This window comes from Phaenicophaeus curvirostris, chromosome 36 (assembly GCF_032191515.1).
Source record: "Phaenicophaeus curvirostris isolate KB17595 chromosome 36, BPBGC_Pcur_1.0, whole genome shotgun sequence".
In the NCBI taxonomy this organism is placed as follows: domain Eukaryota; kingdom Metazoa; phylum Chordata; class Aves; order Cuculiformes; family Cuculidae; genus Phaenicophaeus; species Phaenicophaeus curvirostris.
The window spans coordinates 295678-316863 of record NC_091427.1 but is presented as its reverse complement, the minus strand read 5'-3'; the positions used below and the strand labels follow the sequence as shown (position 1 = coordinate 316863).

Below are 21186 nucleotides of genomic sequence, written 5' to 3'. Positions count from 1 at the left end.
GGGGCAGAGCAGACAACGTTGCTCATTTGGTATCTGTAGTTAGGTTATAGATTTAGGTAGAGCAAGTCTTGTTGAATAGCTCTGAATTGCTTTGTTAATCAATGGATGAATAAATGGTTAATCAACTGATGACTAGATAGCAGCTATTTTGAATTTGCGATCCACCTCAACAAGCTGTAAAGTGCTGCCATATCAAAGTCTGAAAAAACTCCATCCAGGAAGATTCCTTCAGCCCGTGTAATAGTGGGAAATGGAATCCTTCCCAGACATCACACTGGAACCTGGAGTGCTTCTCCATGCAGTGGGGCAGAAGATTCAGTTCCTCTCTTGCATGTGCTTCATGATCGCACTCAAGATCACCTGTTCCATGACTTTCCCTGGCACTGAGGTCACACTGACAGGCCTGGAGTTCCCTGGATCTTCCCTGTGACCCTTCTTGTAGATGGGCACAACATCAGCCTCCAGTCCAGTGGGACTTCCCCAGTCTTCCAGGAATAGTTGGAAGATGATGGGAAGGGAGTTGGCAGGCACATCTGCCAGCTCTTTCAAAACCCTTGGGTGGATCCCGTCCGATCCCATATACTTGTGAGTGTCTAGTTGGGCTGGCAAGGCTCTGACCACCTCCTCTTGGATCACGGGAGCCTCATTTTGCTCCTCCAGCTCCTGGGTTTGTACACAGATGGAACGACTTTCTTTACAATTAAAGACTGAGGCAAAGAAGGCATTAAGTGACTCAGCCTTGTCCTCATCCTCTGTCACTGTTGTTCCTTCTGCATCCAATAGGGACTGTATATTCTCCCTAGTCCTCCTAATATATTTATAGAAAGATTTTTTATTATCTTTCACAGACTTTGCCAATCTGATTTCTAGTTGGGCCTTAGCCCTCCTGATTTTTTCTCTGCACGATCTCACTTCCTCCCTGTAGTCCACCCAAGACACCTGTCCCTTCTTCCAAAGCTCATAGACCTTCTTCTTTTTGATGTCTCTCAAGATCTCCCTACTCAACCAAGCTGGTTCTTTTCCCCCACTGTCTCTTTTTCCAGAACATGGAGATGGCATTCTCCTTAGCTGCTAGGATTTCCTTTTTTGAAGAGCTCCCAGCCCTCATGGGCTCCCTTGCCCTTAAGGACTGTCTCCCGTGGGACTTCGCCAACCAGCCTTCTGAACAGTCCGAAGTCTGCCCTCTGGAAGTTTAATGTGACTGTCCTGCTAACCACCCTCTTCACATCACCTGGAACTGAAAACCCTATCATCTTGTTACTGCTTTGTCCCAGGCGTCCTCCTACCACCACATCCCTCACAAGGCCTTTAACTTAATCCCTGCTTTGATCTTCCCCTTGAAATATCCTCTTAGAAATGTCCTGATCTGTAGGCGTGAGCAGCCCTGGCACATTCAGCACCCTCTCGACAGCAGAAGGACCCTCTGCTACCACGAGTTACATCTCCTACCCACAACTTCTCCCCACAGCACCAGGGGAAGCTCCCCAGGCAGGCTGATTGCTCACCCTGGCCGGCAGCAGCGTCCTTGCCCCGGTACACAGAGCCTGGGGGCAGGGATCCTGCTCTCAAGGACAGCCCAGGGCACCCCTGGCTGCACATCCAGCTCCACTCTCTGATCATATCCCTGGGGGAAGGCAGATTCCATGCTCTGTCCCTCTGGCTGTGCAGCAGCAAAGCCCTGCTCCAAACCAGGTCCATTTTCTCTAGATTAGAGAAACTTCAATGTAGCAATTAATGCATGGACCTCATCGATGGGGGTGAGAATTGAGATCAACTTTATTTAGAGAATGCAAATCTTATCTATTGCCTCTGTATCCAGTAACAGCTATCTCAGTGAATTTCCACTTGTGAGAATCCCACAGTGCAGCGACAGAGTGCAACCTCCCTGTTTTCCGCAGATGTGCCCCTTATCTTCATGTTTTCTGCCTAGTGCATTCCTCTCCTATTAACCCACAGGTCTTAATCAAGATTTCAAGGTCTCAACAAGCCAGCAAGCATGAGAACAACAGCCGTTTGCTCCGTGCTTGCTGCTAATATTGTCCGTTTGCCCCAGCATACACGCAAAATTTGAACTGGGCCAGCTTTCAGAGATCTTCTCAGAGATCTTTTTCAGAGATCGCTTGGCAAAACATGGGCTGAGTGGGAGCCTCAAGCCTGTTGTTGATGGCTTGTTTGATAGGAATGGTTGGACTCGATGATCCTGGAGGTATTTCCAACCTGCTGATTCTGTGATTCTCTGATTCTGTGATACCTCAGTGATTCTGAGTGGAATTGGCTTAGAACTGTAGAAAAATTAATTGACAGCTGTTGGATAGTGTCATGGAAATGCTTTTAGGTGCCTGAGTGGAGGAACTGCGAAGCTCACCAGTGAGCCCTGGGAAGCAAATCCTCAGGGCAGGGCTTGCTCCCTCCCAGCACGGCTCCTGATCAGGACAGGGGTTTCTTGAGCACCCAGTGAAACTTTTGGAGCATTGAGCAGATGCTGGCATGCAAAGGGCATGGATGCTGTGGGAAAGGCTGAGTCGTAAACTAATGGTGAAGGCTGGAAAATGAGGAGGAGGAATCCCCTTTTCCAGGCGGGAATCCTCCAGGCATTGTGGAGCTGTTCACAGTGCACTGGGTAAAGCATTCTTGGGTGTTGGTTTGATCTTTCCATTGAATGCATGGGCTCAATCACATCCCAATAACAACCTCTGCCTCTGAGCAGTCTGTGACTCCTTTCCTACCCAGAGTCTCTTCTGGCCTCTTCCATGACTCAAGGAAATGACTTTCCTTTTCCTTTACAGATTTCCAATCTACAGGAATAACTGGCAGAAGTCCCCTCCCAGTCTGAGGTCCCCGAGTCCTCCAAGGAAAAGTGCCCTGTCCGTCTTCAGAAAGGACACATGGAACTATCTGTCTTCCTGAAAAGGAACAGTCTCCTGACAACCCTCAAAAAGAAAAGCCCTTTCCGTTCCCATGGCACAACCAGGCAGATGGACCAGGCTGCTGAGGAACAGCCCAGCTGCCAGACTGCTTCTTCAGGTCAGCCACAGCCAAAGAGAAGGAGTAGGAGAGGAAAATGGGAGGGGGGCTGTTAGGTCCCTTTCAAATGCCCTACAAGTTTCTTTTCCACAACTATTTTTATTTGATGTGTGCATTGTCTCAGGTGATTGCTGAGGCTGTTTGGAGAGAGGTGTTGGTTTGTTTGTAGGAAAAATAAAGAATGGTAGAATGTCCTGAGTGTGAAGGGACCTTCTCCTGACATCCAGCCTAAACCTCCCCTGGTGCTCCTTCCTGCCATCAACTTGGGTGGACAAGGTATCATGTGGCCAGGTGTGTCTCAAGAACCCATAATCCTGCAAGAAGGCAACGGCCGTGAAGGGGGCTTGGAGGTAACTTCTGCGTCTGGAGGGGACAGGCCAGCAGCAGGAACATGGCTGGGAAAGAGACTGTGAGGTCTCCACTTTCTGAAGCAGCTGACACGTCAGACCTTGACTCATGGCTGGGATTTGTGCTTTGAAGCTCCCACCTGGCAGTGTCTCTGACAGGACAGCAGAAGGCACCTGGTTGGCTCATTGCCTGTGAGACCCCTTAGAAAGGTCAGGTCATAGAGTGGTGGGGTCGGGTAACAGAAGGGTGATAGGAGAGTCAGGTCATAGAATATTCCCGGAAGAGTTGAGACATACAAGGGTCAGTACATAGAAGGGCCCGAACTTAGAAGCTTGATCATAGAAATGGCCTTGTGGGCTGCACAGAGAGGGAACCAGGACTGGCAGCCGGGCTTCCCTGGGGAAAGGGATGTCCCTGCGGAAGAGCAAGGGAGCATTTCTGTGCCTGCAGAGAAGAATCCATGAGAAAAAGAAAACTCTTCCTGCGAGCCCTCTCGTGGGCCAGGGTGCTCTGCTGCTGAGCTCAGACTCCTATCCCAGACTGGGCAGAGGGGCTGGCACAGAGGGGGAGCAGTCAGGCTGTGGTGGCATCTGCTGGGGTTGAAATCAGGAGTCCTGGATTTCCACTGCTCTCCATGTCCTTGTTCCAGGTCAAGCCTCCAGCCCTGGGCTGCGGGTGAGACTGAGACCCACCTCTGCCCCCCAGCAGCTGCCGTGCCATCCAGAGGGGCTGGGGCTGTGGGGAGAGCCCAGAGCTCTGCTGCACCCTGCGGTGGGCACCGCCGTGGGGCCAGCGCAGACTGGGCTGCTCTGTGGGGCTGGAGAGGAATCAGGGCTGTGGGGAGAGCTGGGAGGGACTGGGCTGAGCTGGGAAGTGCCGGGGAGAGGAGACCACCAGTGTTGGCTGAGCTGTGTGACCTTGCAGGGGGAGGACACGCTGCAGAGGGTGTGAGGGGCAGAGCCCAGCCCTGCAGGTGCAGGAGAGAGGAGGCCAGTGGGTGCCCTTGGTGGCAGGGACAGGCTGGGAAGGTGCCCAGGGCACTGGTCTCTCACATCACCAGTTCCAGCACTGGGCACTCACCCCACATGATGGGTGAGCTTTGAGGAGGCAGGAAAGCGGGGAAGCAAACTGCACCCGCATGAGAGAGGGGACCTGCAGCCCCCTTGCCCCCTCGCCCTGCTCGGCCCACCCTGCGAGCAGGCCCTGGGCACAGCCCAGGTGCTCCTGCACCAGGCAGATGCGCCCACGACCCAGAGAGGTTTGTTCAGCCGACACCATCGACACGAGCCTCCCCTGCAGAACTCTGCCAGCGCTCAGAGGCAGCAGCTGAACACAAAGGGGGAGCGGCAGCCGGTCCCAGAGCCCGGCAGCAGCGATGCCGCAGGTCTCTGAGTCTGGCAGCCCTGATGCTGCGGGCAGCCGGTCCCAAAGCCCGGCAGGTCCGATGCTGCAGGTCCCCAAGCCCAGCACCACTGATGCCCCAGGCAGCAGTTCCATGACCTGCTAGGAGCGACGCAGCAGGTCCCAGAGCCCAGCAGGGACAACGCTGCAGGGCCATGACCCAGCAGGAGCGATGCCGCGGGCAGCAGGTCTGTGGCTCCCAGCAGCGCTGGCCCCGAGCCCCGGGGCAGGACAAGCCCAGCCGGGGTGTCCCCCTATCCCCCCGGGCTCTGCTGTCCCCGCACTGACCACAGGCACCGTCCTCCTCCATCCCTGCCACCCCCGGGGCCATGGGACAGGGGGAGAGGGAAGAGGAGGGTGGTGAGGGGATAGGAGACGTCGAGGGGCAAAAGGACATGGTGAAGGTGGAAAGAAGATTTCAAGGGGAAGGGATGTGGTGAGTGGCAAAAGGAGATGGCGACGGGGGAAAGGAGATGGCGAGGGGGGAAGGAGATGGCGAGGAGACAAGACACAGTGAGGGAAAGGGAGATGGCGAGCGTGAAAGGACATGTAAAGGGGAAGGGACACGGCAAGTGCGGAAAGGAGATGGGGAGGGGTGAAATTGCACCATGAGGGGAAAGGACACGGAGAGGGGGGAGGAGACAGCGAGTGGCAAAAGGACATGTTGAGGCAGGAAAGGAGATGGTGAGGGGGGAAAGGACACAGCCAAAGGAAAGGACACGGCAAGTGAGAAAGGACACGGCAAGTGGGAAAGGACACGGCAAGTGGGAAAGGAAGATGTTGAGGAGTGAAAAGACACAGCGAGGGGAGAAGGGAGATAGAGAAGGGGAAAGGACACCACAAGGGGCAAAAGTACACAGTGAGGGGCAAAAAGAACACAGTGAGGGGCAAAAAGAACATAGTGAGGGGTGAAAAGAGGGTGGGAGAGCCAGGGAATGGGGAGGGAGGGCAGGGGAAGGGGTGGTGATGGCGGGGGGTAAAAAAAAACTCCACTGCAACTCAAAGAGGGGGGAGGGCGGTGGGTACCAGCCCTGTCCACATGGGAGGTGGAGAGAATGAGCAACGGACAGAAGCGGGCAGGGAGCTGGAGCTCAAATCTGACGTCTCAGGCTGGCTCCCTTGGCAGGCTAGTATTGCTTCAGAACCACCGCTGGTTTTTCAGTTGCTGGCAGGCAAATGTTCTTTTCCTAGTCCATTTCACCATTCCTTTAAATTTAGTCTTTTTAGCTGTGCAAAGGTAGGAGGTGTCCTGGGGCCAGAGCACAGGGTTTTCTCTCTCCGCACAGCCTGAGGGCTGGACCCACAGTGTCCTTAAGTAGCTCTTTCTCTTTCTCTTTTCCTTTTTTCTCTTTAATTTTTCTTTTTTCTCTTTCGTTTTTATTTTTCTTTTTATTTTTGCTATTTTTCTTCTTGCTATTTTTTCTTCTCGTTCTTTTTCTCATTTGTTCTCGTTATTTTTCTTCTTGTTATTTTTTCATCTTCTTATCATTATTTTTCTTTTTTTTCTTCTCGTTATTTTTCTTCACATTCTTCTCGTTGTTTTTTTTCTTCTTCTTCTTGTTAGGTTTCTTCTTCTTCGTCTCATGATGTTTCTTCTTGTGCTCTGCACCCAGCTCCAGGCAGCCTGGCTCCTCCTGGCCACCACTGGGACTCTTGCCTGCCTCCTCCCCCGTGAGGGACACCAAGTCCCTGTGTGTGCACCTCTTCTTTCTGGGCGGGCTGGAGGTGTCACCTTTGCCATTCACAGATGGAGAATGAGATGCTTTGTGGCTCCCAGGTGGTGTGCTGGCCCCACGGTTTGGCTTGGCGCTCTGGAGAGCTGTGGAGATCCTGGCTCCATCGGCAGCCCGGTGTTGCCAATCGCATATTGCTGCTGCTCAGACAGAACAGATCCTCGCCCCTCAGCTGCCTGAGGACAGAGTCCCAGGAGAGCGCTCTTTTGACCTGCTTCTCCTCTTCTTGTTCTTCTTCTTCTTATTGTTCTTTTCCTCCTCCTCCTCCTCCTCCATCTTCTCCTCCTCCTCCTCCTCCTTCTTCTTCTTCTCCTTGTGCTCTGCACCCAGCTCTGGGCAGCCTGGCTCCTCCTGGCCACCACTGGGGCTCTTGCCTGCCTCCTCCCCAGTGAGGGACACCGAGTCCCCCTGTGTGCACCTCTTCTTTCTGGGCGGGCTGGAGGTGTCACCTTTGCCATTGACAGATGGAGAATGAGGGCTGCCATCTGCCTCATGGTGGCGCTTTTTCAGGGGGGAGCTGAGCACCTGAAGGGTTGATAATTTGATTACAATTTTCAGAGGAGGCTTTTCTGTATTCGGCAGGCTGAGCGCAGATGAAGATGGGCTGAAAGACAGGAAAAGGTGCAGATATGGTGTTAAAGCCAGGTCCTGAGTGGGAACCCCTCTTTTCCTCACCATCCCGAGATGCACGAGCACAGCACTGCACATCTGCCATCTCAGCCACAAAATCTGAATTAGAACCTGCTCTAGGGCAGCAGCTGCAAGCACACATGATGACCTGCCCCACGCCCAGAGCACACGCTGTCCCACGGGGGGCTAGGAAGGAGCGAGTGTTGCTGCAGCACGTGCTGATGGCAAAGGTTACAAAGGAAAACCCAGAGCGAGACCTAAACCAGGCTGGTGCCTCCTGATCCCAGGGGACACCGGTACATGGTGAGGGCCTGCAAAGCTGCCTCCCACCCTGTGCTAACAAATACAGCGCCCTGCGTCTGGGATCCAGAGCGAGCCCTGCCAGCCCCAGAGAACAGGAGAGGCGGCTGCCGAGATCACTCCTCGAGCCAGCTGCCGTGCCAGGCAGTTGCTTCATGGAGTATCTGAAGATTGCTACTGGCCCTGCTGCCTGGGAGCAACTGGCATCGCTTACCTCAACTTGCCAGAAGGCTGGGCAGTGGAGTCAGCGTGGGTGGTGTCCGTGGGCTGGATCTGCTCAGGAAGCTGTGGGTGAGGTTCTGTGTAGTGGTCACCTCTGCTCGCCGCTTGCGGAGTTCTGCCCTGTAGTTATGGACAGGAATAAACATCTGGTGGTCTAAAAAAAAGAGGATTCCATGACCCAAGGGAAGAAAATCGAAAAGGGGACCCCAGAGAAAGGGGACAGACAGACTGGGTGAGGGAAGCAGGGGGTGGCAGAAGAATCAGAGGGTGCCAACTGAAGACCGGGCAGAAAGTCAGACTCACCTTTTTTGCAGAGAGTGCCAGCTTCTTTGCTAGTGGTGGTGATGTGGAGCTGCTCCCCTCCACAGCGCCACCGGTCAACAGGGACCTCTTCAATTTAGCCAGCCTGGAGCCTTCTGGAGCAGGTGGCTTGACTCCAGGCACAGCAGGGAGGTGCTGTCTGGGCTCCTGCAGCAGCTTGGAGGAGGTGGGAAGCTTTGGTCCTGTGCTGACTCTTCTACGGGGCACAGAGACCCCAATCTCCTCCAGCCCAGACAGCTTCTTTGCTGGCTGCGTCTCTGGTTTCTAGACAAAGGGAGAGACAGAAGTTCAGTGAAGAAAGAATTCCAGGGGCCCGGGTCACCCAGGAACCCTTGGCTCAGCAGGATCCCCCCTGCAAACAGTCCTCCCTTGCACTCACCTTCCTCCAAACCTGCAGCCCCTGCCCTGGCTAAGTGGACAGAAGGGCAGCGGCTCCCAAGAAGGGACCTTCAGGACTCACCTGGCCCATCACTGGTTTGCAGGGCAGGATGGACACAGCCTCGGCAACGGGTCCCTCAAAGCTTGTGCTGGTGCTGGGTGTTCTGGTGAAGGCAGAGAAGCAGAAACCGCAGAAACTAGAAATATGAGTAAACTGTTTGTTCCAGCACTGACAGAGTCACCAGGAGAGTTCTGGAACAAGCTGCGCCCTTGAAGACATTCACAGACAATCTGGAAAACTGAAATAGAAGTAGAGTGAGAAAGTTTATTAATGACAAATACCTTTTTCAACATGGGAGCAACAAGGTTCTACTGTGAAAAAAACAGAAGAGTCTTATAACATGGAGTGGCTGGCAGATGAAAGGTGATGTAGATAAATATTAAATAATGCACAAGTTATCTCTCCAGTTCAAACTCATCAAAACCAAGCTAGAGACCTTAATAAGTTTAATTCTGAACTTCACCAATGATACCTTAACCCCCTAAGATGAAAGACATTGGTGCAGCAAATGAAAAATAAAGGTCTTTAAATTTACATTTAAATACGCACATTTACCTAGGGCACAATTTTCATTTTTCCACTGTGTGGAGAATGAAAGAGCATCCCAAACTGTGCTTGCAAGATATCACGCAAAATACTCTTTTCAAGGAGTCCTTAGTATATTGGTGTGATCTAGAATGATGTACTAGTGAGCCAACACTAAATTCACAATAGCCTTTTCCTCCCCTCCATTAAACCCATCCTCATGGGCTTATGGAATAGACAGAATTCAACAAATCATTAGCATGAGCCTCTGTAGTGCCAAGAACATAAAAACGCTCAGTGAAAGGAGTCCTTAGATCTACGTTTTTTTTGGTAAACAAGATCCCTGCAGCACAAAACTCTGTGGTACAGAAGTGAGGATAAATTCTACAGATTAAAAAAAAAAAATCAATGCCCTGTCACAGCACGGGCTGCAGGCGCTGCAGGGTGAGACACACCGTGCTGAGCAAGAGCCCCCTGCCCTGTCACAGCACGGGCTGCAGGCGCTGTAGGGTGAGACGTGCTGACAAACACCCTTGTACTCGTGGCAGGGAGCTCTGAGCAACCCCTCAGAGGGAGAGGGGCTCTGTTTGTAACGAAGCCTTGAAGCAACAGCCTTTTTGTGGACATACTTTCTCAAAACCACTGTAGTATTGAAGTGTAACACAACAACGCCATCCAACAGGGGGAAATCTGCCTATGGAAACAAAGGGTTTGAATTTGTTGTGGAGCACCATAAACGCATAAACTACTTACGCGGAAGTAAGAATCTGAGGAAGACAGGGATGTCAAGAAAGGATAAGATCTGAGCCACCACAAACTTTGACCCAGTCCAAGAATCAGCAAGATAACCTCATTAAAAAACAAAGAAGAAGAAATCTTAGAAATTCTTAGAAGAAATCTTAGAAGAAATTATCTCAAAATCACTCAAGCAAACACTGTGCAAACTAAGTACCGTTGCTGAAACGACAGCAACCCTTGCCCTCCTACAGACACGGGAGTTGGAAACCGGAGCCCTTGCACCTAGCAATATTGCCCTAAAACAGTGAAAGCAGCAGGAACTCCAGGGCAGTGAGTCGTATGAAAACCCCACAGCCTAGAGAACGAAGCAAACCAGCAAGGGATAGAGGCACGTTTAGAACATGCTGAAGAGATTGTAACAGCAAGAAGGAGGTAAAGACAACAGACCAGTGAGACCTCGGCAGAGCAGCCCAAAGCGACTGATCCTAAAAAGCTGAGAAAGTGCACAGCCGAGCAACTGAGCCAATGTAAGGTTACCAAGAATTACAGCATGTACCTGTCAGAGAGGCAGAAGAGCACCGTAACGTTGTATTTGCAAATGCTAAAAGTCTAATAAATGACTCAGTAGGACGCTGATCAGAAGCTGCCGTAGCGGGACCCAGAGGAAACAAATGTTAGAAGAAAATCAACTCTTCCAAACAAGCAGAGCATTAACCTTCCAACAGTCGCAGAAGCAAGCTTAACTTAGACTTTTGTGCTGCTTAGAAAAAGTCAAATGAATGTTAGAAAAACACTTAACTAACGACAATCTTCATATACTTGATTCAAACCTGGAACTACGGTCCTGCCCCGCAGGAGGCTGAAATGTGTTTTCAGTTTGAATTCACACTAAAAATCTCGCCCCGTCAGCACCAGAATGCAAATCTGGAAAATGTTATGGACCTTTTTAAAAAAACACTTTAAAAAAATATTCTTTAAAGTATTCCAGCACGTCATGTTCCACATTTCACGCAAGGGCACCTTTTTACTACACTATGTTATCTAAACCTCACTGAACGTTACATTAAGAGGGAACAGGGAACACTGTCTTATCTTGCACAATACTCTGCATAAACTAATCTGAAGAAGGACACAAGGTCACTACTAAAATCAAAAATATTTAAAATACACAGTAACGACACTTCATGAACTGTCTACCTTCTCAGAAAAGAAAATCACACAGACCCATTTCAGCATTCCGATTTTTTTTTTTTCAAATCTGAGGGGCAAAAAGGTAGGCTCCTCAATCTGATCTTAAAATCAGACACTCAACACACAGATCTGTTTTCAAGAGTTCTGTCACTCGTAACTCCAACAAAAGTCACAGGTGAAAATCTGCACAACATTCAGCAAATCTTAACATCAAATCCTGACTTTGGAAACCTGGAAATTATTTTTGCAATGGATTTTCTTAAAGTTCACAGGTTTGTGAACTAGGTAGAAAGATACTTTTCTTTATAAAGAAGTAAGAAAAATGTTCTATTTCAGTCAGGCTGCCTCCAAAGTAAAAGTATTTCCCAACATGTCTTTTAGTGTCCAAAAGGATGTGTTAAATATAGTTCCAGCTGTTTGGGGATAGAAGTCCCAGTATCAAATCTGTATCGATACCCACCGATGCAGATAATGTGACGCTTACGTGAAAGCAACTTGAGGATACCGTAGGCCTTGAACAAAGCCAATTTTAAGACTTCACACTCACAGTTGTCATGGGCCTAAACTCAACCCCCATCCTTCCTAGATACATGACGTTTAGAAAAGAATCTTCCTTTGTTGCACTGCTAGACAAACCCACGTTTAATAACAAGACAAATCATTCCCTATCGCCTGCTCTGCCCGGAACTGAAAGACTTCAAAGGTCCCAGTGTTGTTCTTACATGTAATTATCAACATGTTTGTCAGCAAATCTCTTTACCTTCCGCCCAGCTGGATGTAACAGTGTCTATTTTTTTCTGGATGAAAGCTCCAGGACACGTACTCACACCTCTCCGTTTGGAACACAACACAAGAGTTTCTGTCTGGGCGTACAACTCCCTCAGTGCATTCTCGTGACTGATAAGCTGTCGAGCTGCCACAGACTGCTGCTTACGAGCGCCTTTTCCGTTCAGCGAACAAAGCAGTAAGCTAATCCACACCAACCTCCTTGAGACCTACCCTACTAACATCCTAAACCCATTGTGGAAGAGACATTGTGGAGAATGAACAGAACTTGCGGTTGTTGCAGTAGATTAAGGTTCAGTGATTTTCAGAAATGAACAAAGTCTGAATCTCCATAGCAAAAACAGACGGTGCAGTTTAATAAACAGCACTGCTCCATCAGCAGCACTTTGCATATTATTAGGGTTAAACTTTCTTGCAATCAGCCAGGAGATTATCATTCTCATTTTATTATAAATACGAAAATCAGTGCTTAACTGAAATTCTTGAAAAAGGAAGAAAAATTAAAAAAGAAAGATTAATGGAATAGTTCTGAAAAAAGAAATCATTAAAATGTCAAGACTCTCTTACATTAGCAGTCATTTCACATATTTTCTTTTGTATGCACAATTAAGTTTTTTCGTATAAAACTACACTGCATTTTGCAGAACCAAAGAGACTACATATTACTGAACATAAATCTGAGCTGATGCATTTGTCAAACATCTTTCATATTTTAAATGCTAATCTCTATTTAAAAATTGGAAGTGATTTAATACTTTCTATAAAATGTAATGTCTCTAAAGTCAAAGATCATTCACTGACAAATGACCACTTCTAATTTGAATACTAAATAAATTATAACAGTTGAGTTTGGAACTAAATAAAGACCTTTCTGTTCAGTGAAATCTTTCAGAATGCAGTAACCTTTGTGCTTTTGCGGTTGCTTTTTTTCTTGAATACATATATTTTCTGAGGCAATAAATCCTCTTTAAAACAAAGAGGACTTGATTTTGCAAAGAAAATATTTACATGACAACAATAAGCTATGAAAGCATGCAGTAAAACAACCTTTGCTGCTGCTAAGCATTTGTATTAATTTATGGTGAGATAAAGTTAGATATTTTTCCTCAACCTTAATAAAGTCAAGAATTCAGCCCTCCCAAAACTTGCGTAGGAAATACATTATGTACTTGTGAAAGTACATATAGATTGTAAGTTCCTCAACTTACTCTAACTAATTTATTCAGCATTTCACTGCAGAAAAGTAAAATAAGGGGAAGATTTTCTTATTTCATTTTCTTTTCCTACAGGTAGGGGTTGTCTCTGTCCTTTAGTGAGTAAATTCATTTTACAGAAACACAAGTAAAAATGCATCTCAATACACTGCATTCTAATAAGAATACTTGATCGCGCTTACTGGTTTATGTATAATTATTTATAGGTATGGATTTAGAATCATTATGGGAAAACAGTGGATTGATAAGAGAAGATAGGTAAGTAGAAAACACCTAACAAGATCAGACAAAGTACTTAGATGTGTGGTTTTTATGCTAAGATGCAGTAAGTATTAAGATACAAATTGAAATATACACTATCAACTCATTTAGCAGTGTGGGACTCCAAATATGATTTTCTGTATTTCATTAAAAAAATTATTTATAACTTAGAAACTCTAAGGCCTATTACACTGAGTGGTCATTTTCACAGCTATTAAAAACTTACGGCTTCTTTCTAGTGCCCAATATCTGTTCTTAACATCTCTACTCTGGTAATTTTTTTATTTAAACGAACATACGCACTCGCACGTGTTCATACATTTACACAAATAGGTATGAAATAATTTTAAGACAGACCCAAAATTGTACAAGTTGAACTGAGAAACATAGAAAAAGCAAACCTGCTCTGGGTCAGTTGGTATAATGACCCACACGCAACGGGCGTTGTCTTCATATTGAACCCGCTTAGTTTGGTGATGTAATAATCCCACTTGGTCCACGTAAATTAGAACCACATGTTCCAGCTAAAATGATAAACAATAGATAAGACGGCTTTTGATCAGTTGCTCTCTTTAAATTAAACATTAAAAAAACTGCCGTAGCATTAATAACAACTTGCTGTGGAATTCTTATTCTATAGCAATCTGCCTTTGAAGATGTTTCAGCTGGTCAAAAAAATCCTGAAAAATATCCTACAGAGAAAGGAAGCCAGGATTTTTCAATTAATCAGCCCAACATTTATATTACTGTATTCTTACTTTATGTAAATTATTTCTAAGGATTATCATATCAATATTCTGTTTAGAAAGAGATTGATCCTCTCCAAGGGGATGGAATGAGCCTTCTTTGTATGAGTGCAAGAAGGTTTGGTGCGTGTTCTCTTCCACTTCTCCATGGTTTGGAGGAAAACAAAACCGTATCACAGCATTTGACTCTTTGTAACAGTATATACTTAACCTAAACCTCCTAAACTTTAAATTCTGCGTTGCCTTAGCACTTAAAACTGAGGAAATAAAATCAGGAGGGAAAAAAAAAGACATCAAGTGGTTCTAGGCAGTAGCCTTACTTTTGTAAAGCACAAATTTAAACGTGAAACCATCACAATCCCTTTGGCACACTTAGCAAACCTAGATAATTAATTTCAGAAATAAATTACTTTAAAAGTTATTTTCCAAAGAACATCTAGATTTCCTAAAATATTCAAACTTCTCAAAATATCTGAAAGTGTTTAAAAAAAATACTTAGACATACCATTTCCAGGCACATCAAATAGGGTTACAAAACTTGAAGCATTTTAGAATTCCGTCTCTGGTGTCCGGCACTACAGCTCTTTGGCACCATGCTAAAACAGAGAGGCTAGATCATACCATCTGTAAGTATTTAAATACCGTAAGTCTTCAAATACCTGAATCTCAGAACTTATCTACGTAACTTCCATTAACTTCCACATAACCTAGCTCCTCCACTTGCTCAATTTTCAGTACTGGCAAGAGGAATGAATACGTTCCTTAAAAACTCGGTCATTCTGGTTTTGGAATATTGAAATACCAAACATACACCTGGCACTCTGGGAAACCTTACTTTTCATCTTTGTCTGTGACTGCCTCCTTTCTGAAGAGGCTGGGAGTGGGCAAGAAGATGGGAGCGAACACAGCTGGGAGAGCTGACACCCGGTCACTGAAGGGATGTCCCACACCATAGAACAACAGGGTCAGCAATATATAAGTGCAATTACGCTTTAGATCATCCTTGAACTAGCAAAAGCTTTGGTTCAGGTGTTGCGATTCCTTCCCTCCACAGTCTATCATCTGCTGCCCCGGTAACTGCCATTCAGCATAGGAGCTTCTGAGTAGAAGAAATATTCCTTTCATCTATCTCAAAATGGAAAATAAAGTATATAAAAAAAATTGTATGCATTTCTTGTTGTTTTTTTTCTTTGGATTGTTTATGTTTTCGGTTGGTTAGTTGGTTGGTTGGTTTTTGTAATTAATGGTGGTGGGTTTACTTGTTTTCTAGTGCCTGTTCTGGCTAGATGATCTGGTTCTAGGAGGGCCTAAGGCAAGCGCTTTTCTAGAATCAAGAATGCCATTAAGATGTACAATCCAAATCTGCAGCTCAATTTTTCTACTAAGGAAAACAAAAACTTCTGTACATAGATAGATACTCTTTAATTTTTCCTATATACTTCAGTTTTGGACTACTTTGACAGGATTTACATATTTTTCTCTGCTTTTATTTTAGACTGTAGGTTGTAATGCAAAGAAACCAACCAAACAAATAAAAAGCCACCTTCCCCTCTACTCCATAAAAGCAAGGGGAGGAACTTATTAATTAGTTCAGAGCATAATGAGAAAACAATTAGAAAAGAAGTCAGAAGGTTAGGTAATAACCTATGTAAGGTTGCACAAAACAGAACTAGAAGGGAATTCACCACACAATGAGGAATATGGACATATCTGGAACTGACAGAAATGCAATATGATAGTGAGGAGCTCTTCTATAGGAATTTAATTAGAAAAAATTAACTGAAACCTAGCTAACTAGGTTAAAAAGAAGAAAAGCTGTTAAAAGGAAATGAGCTCCCTGAATTGATACTGTTTCTGCATCTTTACTTGCATGCTTCAAACTACAGAAAGATGTTTGGATATACATAATTGCTTATATGCACACACATATATAGGGTATAGACATTTTTTGCTTTGTTTTGAATAGAATTTCATTGTATTGTGAAGCAGAAATTATAAATTACCCGTTTAAACTTCAGGAAAAAGTTCAAAGAATAACACCCACCTCTGCAAACTGGCCCGTGGTCACCCCAGGCAGGCAGCACATCCGCCAGCGTATCTCTGACAAGTGATGCTTTTACCACCTTACAGCACAGAATTGTCTTCACATGGAAGCTGTACGCTTGCACCACGCTCGGAAAAAAAATGAGAGGAAGGAGAAAAGAATTATAACATACTTTAAATATCTCTCCGCAAAAATGAACATAAATGCCACCAAATGACAATATTTCTAGGTCCAAACAAAAAATTAAGGGTACTTAATCCTGCTCCATCATTACTATATTCATAAGAAACAATTGATACTATAAAGAAGAGGTCTACCATTTAGTTTGCCCACCTTTTAAAGAAGTAAAACCAGGAATATAACGCAACGGTGAAACAAAGTTTCATCCTTCAAACTAGGACTTCAATAAATGCATGTTGCGATATATTTTTTAAGAGAATATAAAACCGCTATTCTTTCAGGCAACAAAATTTACTTCATGAATAATTTCAATCCCTCCCTAAAGGCCTAATTGAGAAAATAAGTAGTTAGATACTATAATTTGCCCACATGTACAACTAAGAAATACTAATTTCAGTAAATTGTAATAATTCATTAAATATTCCTGACCTTTTTGAAATTTCCTGTTAAAACACATGCTAAATGATAACTATTATTAGAATGGATATTGAGCGTTACACTTATAACTTTGAAATGTGCCTCTTTCAAATGATTGGTAACCTTTTTATATATGATAATTTTTTTCTGAACAACGTTGATCAATATTTATGAGATTACTTGCCTTTTTTTCATCTGTGTCCCCTCGAGGAGCCGAGCAGGGAGCCCAGATGAGCTCAGCTAACGCAGGGGTCGCCAGCACCGCGGGTGAGAGTCCTCCTTGTTGGTAACATGGCCCCGTGTGCTGCATCTCAGTGACAGAGGCTGACAGTGCCGGCTCTTCCGCATCACAGCCACCTTTCCGCCTGGGTGCCGTCAGGTGCCTTAGCGAACGGCAACGAGAGTTACTGCCTCCATAACCGGGAAACCACCACCCCTCCTTAACCACTACTGCACAGCCTAAAGAGGAAAATTTGTGTGCCTACTACCTATCCAAATAAGGTATTCGGAAAATAACTAAAAGCCTTATCAGTCACCTTGAGGTGATCACAGTGCTGCTCTCATCGTGCACCTCTCACAGCAGCTGTTGGTGTATTATTTCCCACACCATCCTCTTGCGGAAGTAAGCCATGTGACTCTGGAAAGAAAAGGAAAAATCCTTTAAACACAGTAAGTCGAGGCAGAAAATAGGCACAAACACCTAAGAGTGGGAAACCCACTTCTCCAGAAGACATAAGGGCCAGGTATCCCAAACCCACCGGCTGCGGCATCTCGTGTAGGGAAGTAGGAAGCAGACACCAGATGTAAGGATGGAGAACACAGCTCTGCCCTTCCGAGGCCACTGTGGAGCTCCAACCCCACCAGCCACGCACCAACCCCAGAGCGAGGGATAGAACCTCCATCCCTGCTCCAGGCACAATCGGCAGCTGCTGCGGAACTCGGACCCGATGGAATGGCAGGAAGATGCCAGGGGAGCGTGAGGTTGAGCACGAGAAGGTTCTTCCCCCAGAGGGTGGCGGAGCCCTGGAACAGCTCCCAGGGAAGCAGTCACAGCCTGACGATGTTCCAGAAGGGTTTGGCCAACGCCCTCAGCCCCACGGTGGGAATGTTGGGGTGTCCTGTGCAGGGACAGGACTTGGACTCAAGAAGCCTTGTGGGTCCCTTCCAGCTCAGGACAGTCTAGGATTCTGTAACTTTCCCTGGCTCTTGTATCTGAGCAAAGGCGTCTGGAGCCAGTTTTAACTCCCACTCACCTGTGTAAATGTTAATGGTTTGCCTCTTGCAATATAGTCTGCATACTTGCAGACAAACACTCCACAGTCATCTCCATTCTGCTGCTGAGGGATTTCCTAAGGAATGCAAAGAAGCAGAATTTTCCAACACCGTAAAAGAGAGGCAGTTTGGAAGCAGCACGTTACCCATCCTAACGGACGCTCGGGACAATCCATTCACCATCACACAACTCAAAGAACAGACCTGAATGACCACACATCATCTCTTCACTCCCTTCACCTGGGTGTTACAATCAAAGTCCTTGTTACGCTGAGAAGGGAGAGCAGCCTCCTGAGAGAGACGCCCTCCCTGAGAAGTTTATTTGTGGTTGCGGTTCCTAAATTGAGTCTTTAGGCAGTGCCCTTTGCTACTAACTCACAATCATCGAATGGTTTGGGTTGGAAAGGGCCTCAAAGCCCATCCAGTGCCACCCCTGCCATGGGCAGGGACACCTCCCACTGGATCAGGGGCTCCAATCCCCATCCAGCCTGGCCTTGAACACCCCCAGGGATGGGGCAGCCACCACTGCTCTGGGCAACCTGGTCCAAGGCCTCACTGCTCTCACCGTGAGGAATTTGGATTGGACATTTGGACAAAAATCTTCCCCCTTCCCCCATCCATGCCTATCGCTCCATGCCCTTGGTAAGCCCCTCCCCAGCTTTCCTGGAACCCAGCTCTGGGAAACACCCACTCAACCCTCTGCTTTTTCACACACCTGGACTTGTGCTCCCAACAAGAATAATTATCCCAAATTCCAAACCCATTTCCAAAGCCTGTGTTCTCCAACAAGAGCTAAACAGATTAAGTTTGTCTCGGGAAGCGGGGGCAAAGTCAGATTCACCTGAGCATGGCAGACTAAACAGAAAAAATGAAGCATGCAGCCAGCAAGGAGAAGTCATGCTGGAAGATTTCATCCCAGCATGGTTAAGACCAGGTTGGATGGTGCTTTGAGTAAGCTGGTGTGGAAGGTGTCCCTGCCCCTGGCAGGGGCTTCTGACCCAAACCACGCTGCGATTCCATGGTTTCCTGGGTCAGCTGCGGCCTAAGGTGGCACCGAAAGAACATGAGATGCTTACAGCTCTTTTCTAAAAGCTTGGACTTAGAGAGCGTCAAGACCTCTAAAGAGGAGGAGTTGAGAGTTCACATTTCGCATGCCAGTAGTGCTCACGTACATTTGCCCTCATGCTGTGAATCGTCCACTCTGAACAAGCTAGCTTCCATTGCCTTTTCTCCAAGCTTTCTTCTTCCAGGTATTTCCTGTTGAAAACAAAACAAAATCACTCTTTGCCTCTAAAATGTAGGTCAACAAAGCAGAGCTGCTGAAGGATCACGGGGAGCTGAGCAGCAGGCCAGCAAAGCATCAGAGCATCCTTACAGCGGCTGATTTAAGGCTTTCAGAGGAAAAATCCAAGTCTTAAATTTACAGACATAATGAGAGGCTGAGAGGTAACGTTTACAGGTCAGGAATGAGACCAGCGATTCCAGCAGAGGCTTCCACAAAAGCGTAAGCTCGCTCCTTAAAGCCCGGGTGTTTCATCCCTAGCAGGGGCAGTACAAGTGCCACCAGGCTACCGTGTATTTGGCAGCAAGGCTCTGTGTGTGTGTGTGTGTGGTGGGAAGGTGGCGGAGCCCAGGTACCCAAGGCCCTGACTGGAGGGGCCTGTGTGAAACGATTAAGTAGCCAATGTCACACGACTCACAGCAAGGCAAAGATTCCTGCTTCGTTATCTAAAAGAAACGTGGAAACTTGCAGTTGTGGCCCAGGGACAAGTTCGGACAAGGTCCAAAAGCCTTCTCATAATTCACAAGGTGAATGCAGCGCCCAAGCGGTTACTTACAACAGAGTTTCACAGATATTGTCCCTGCTCCTAACCGCCACAGAGTCAAAATATTTGATGGCCTTCTCTCTCATGTCGATGACCTGTGATTACAAGGGGACTGTCAGACAAAGCACAAACTTCTGCTGCACACATATCAAAATCGATACAGATTTTCTCACCAGTTTTCTCTCCCGATCCAATTCCAAACGAAAAGCCAGTTTGACTCACCGCAAGAGTAAGATGGAAGTTCTGGTAGACAGGGACGATGACAACATCATGCTCAAAGAGATCGACCCCTGTCGTCCATCTCTTCGCTGCTGCGTGGCCCTGAGAACTCAGTTCACTATAGAATGAAACATCCAAGGCGTGAACGGCTGGATATCCCTTTTTCTTGCTTCTTTCCATCAACAGGTTCATGTAAAAATTAACCATCTGTACCATAAAGAGTAAGCTTGAGATGTAAAACAAGACACTAGCTTACCAAAAGAATGATACAGCAACAAGGGCCGTGAGGCTTCACGCCAAACGAGGATATCGTCATGCTGCAGCCAGTTTTACCTGAGAATTGAGCCAGCAACCTTCCTGCAGCCTGCAGATGTCATGGCGAGAGATGCTGATACTGAAAGCGCTGATGATGATGTCAGTTTGCTCACCACGACAAAAAGCAGCCTTGACCTCTCTCTCCATGGCCTAAACCAAACAATTAAATGGGGAAGGACTCATGAAATGGAGTAATGAACATGCGAACAAGCTTTCAGCTTGCAATCAAGCTCAGGTACCAGCTTTTTGCTAAATTAGTAACAGCACTTTGTTGTCGGTCCAGCACCCCAACTTTCAACTTCAAAGCCCACTTTGCCCCAGTTTGTTTTCACAAAAGGAAGCCGCCATACTGAGGGTTCAGTAAGGGAAACTGAGGCAGCTACATTGGAGTCGTGCAACCACGAGTCCAGCCTCTGCATCCGACTGGCTACAAGACCGATGTTGCCATCTAAGTCTGCGTAAGGAATGCAAATAAACCACTAGGTCCCCTTCTTGGTTGAATCAGGGCTGGCAAATTCAGCACAATACCTGGTTTTCCTTCTCCTGAGCAGACTCTGTAAACCCTTGCAAAGGACAAGTTAGCCTCTGCCTTTCTCCTCAACAGACAAAACCAGACGTGGTCAATTAGATCAGCACGACCGTGACTCCAAAGAATAAAAGCAGCCAAAATTCAGGTGAGCAGGGGAACCTGGACTCCCACTCCCCGTTGAAGAGTGTAACTAAGTTAACTCCTCCAGCCACTGCAACGCTCAGCACGCACACAGGGCTCTGAAGGGTCCTGAGGGCCCACGCGCAGCTCTGTGGGACTCTAAGGATGCACACAAGGTGCTCAGCTGCCCCCCAAGCAATGCAGCGCTATGGATCAGCCAAAGCTTATTTTTCAGGTTCCACCACCACAGTAGGACAGGACAAAATCCTTTGAAGAGGCTCTGCCTCTTAACCAAGATAATCAGGTTAGCACTGCTGTGTTCTTAAGCCTGGCCTAAGTTTTGTTCTTTTAGCAGAAGCCTCACAAACTCTTAGGTGAGCTCAAC

The 21186-nt window shown here is 46.8% G+C and overlaps 1 protein-coding gene across 1 annotated transcript; it reads right to left on the bottom strand.

Moving 5' to 3' along the window:
• Positions 1–6358: 6358 nt before the first annotated feature.
• LOC138732726 (ubiquitin carboxyl-terminal hydrolase 36-like) lies at positions 6359–13562 on the bottom strand. The gene is made up of 5 exons (XM_069879384.1): positions 13535–13562; positions 8440–8656; positions 7962–8243; positions 7651–7778; positions 6359–7110 (listed from the first exon to the last, which is right to left on the bottom strand). Exons 2-5 carry the CDS (start codon positions 8446–8448, stop codon positions 6675–6677), a joined length of 855 nt encoding a protein of 284 aa, XP_069735485.1. The 5' UTR covers positions 8449–8656; positions 13535–13562; the 3' UTR covers positions 6359–6674.
• Positions 13563–21186: the final 7624 nt, after the last annotated feature.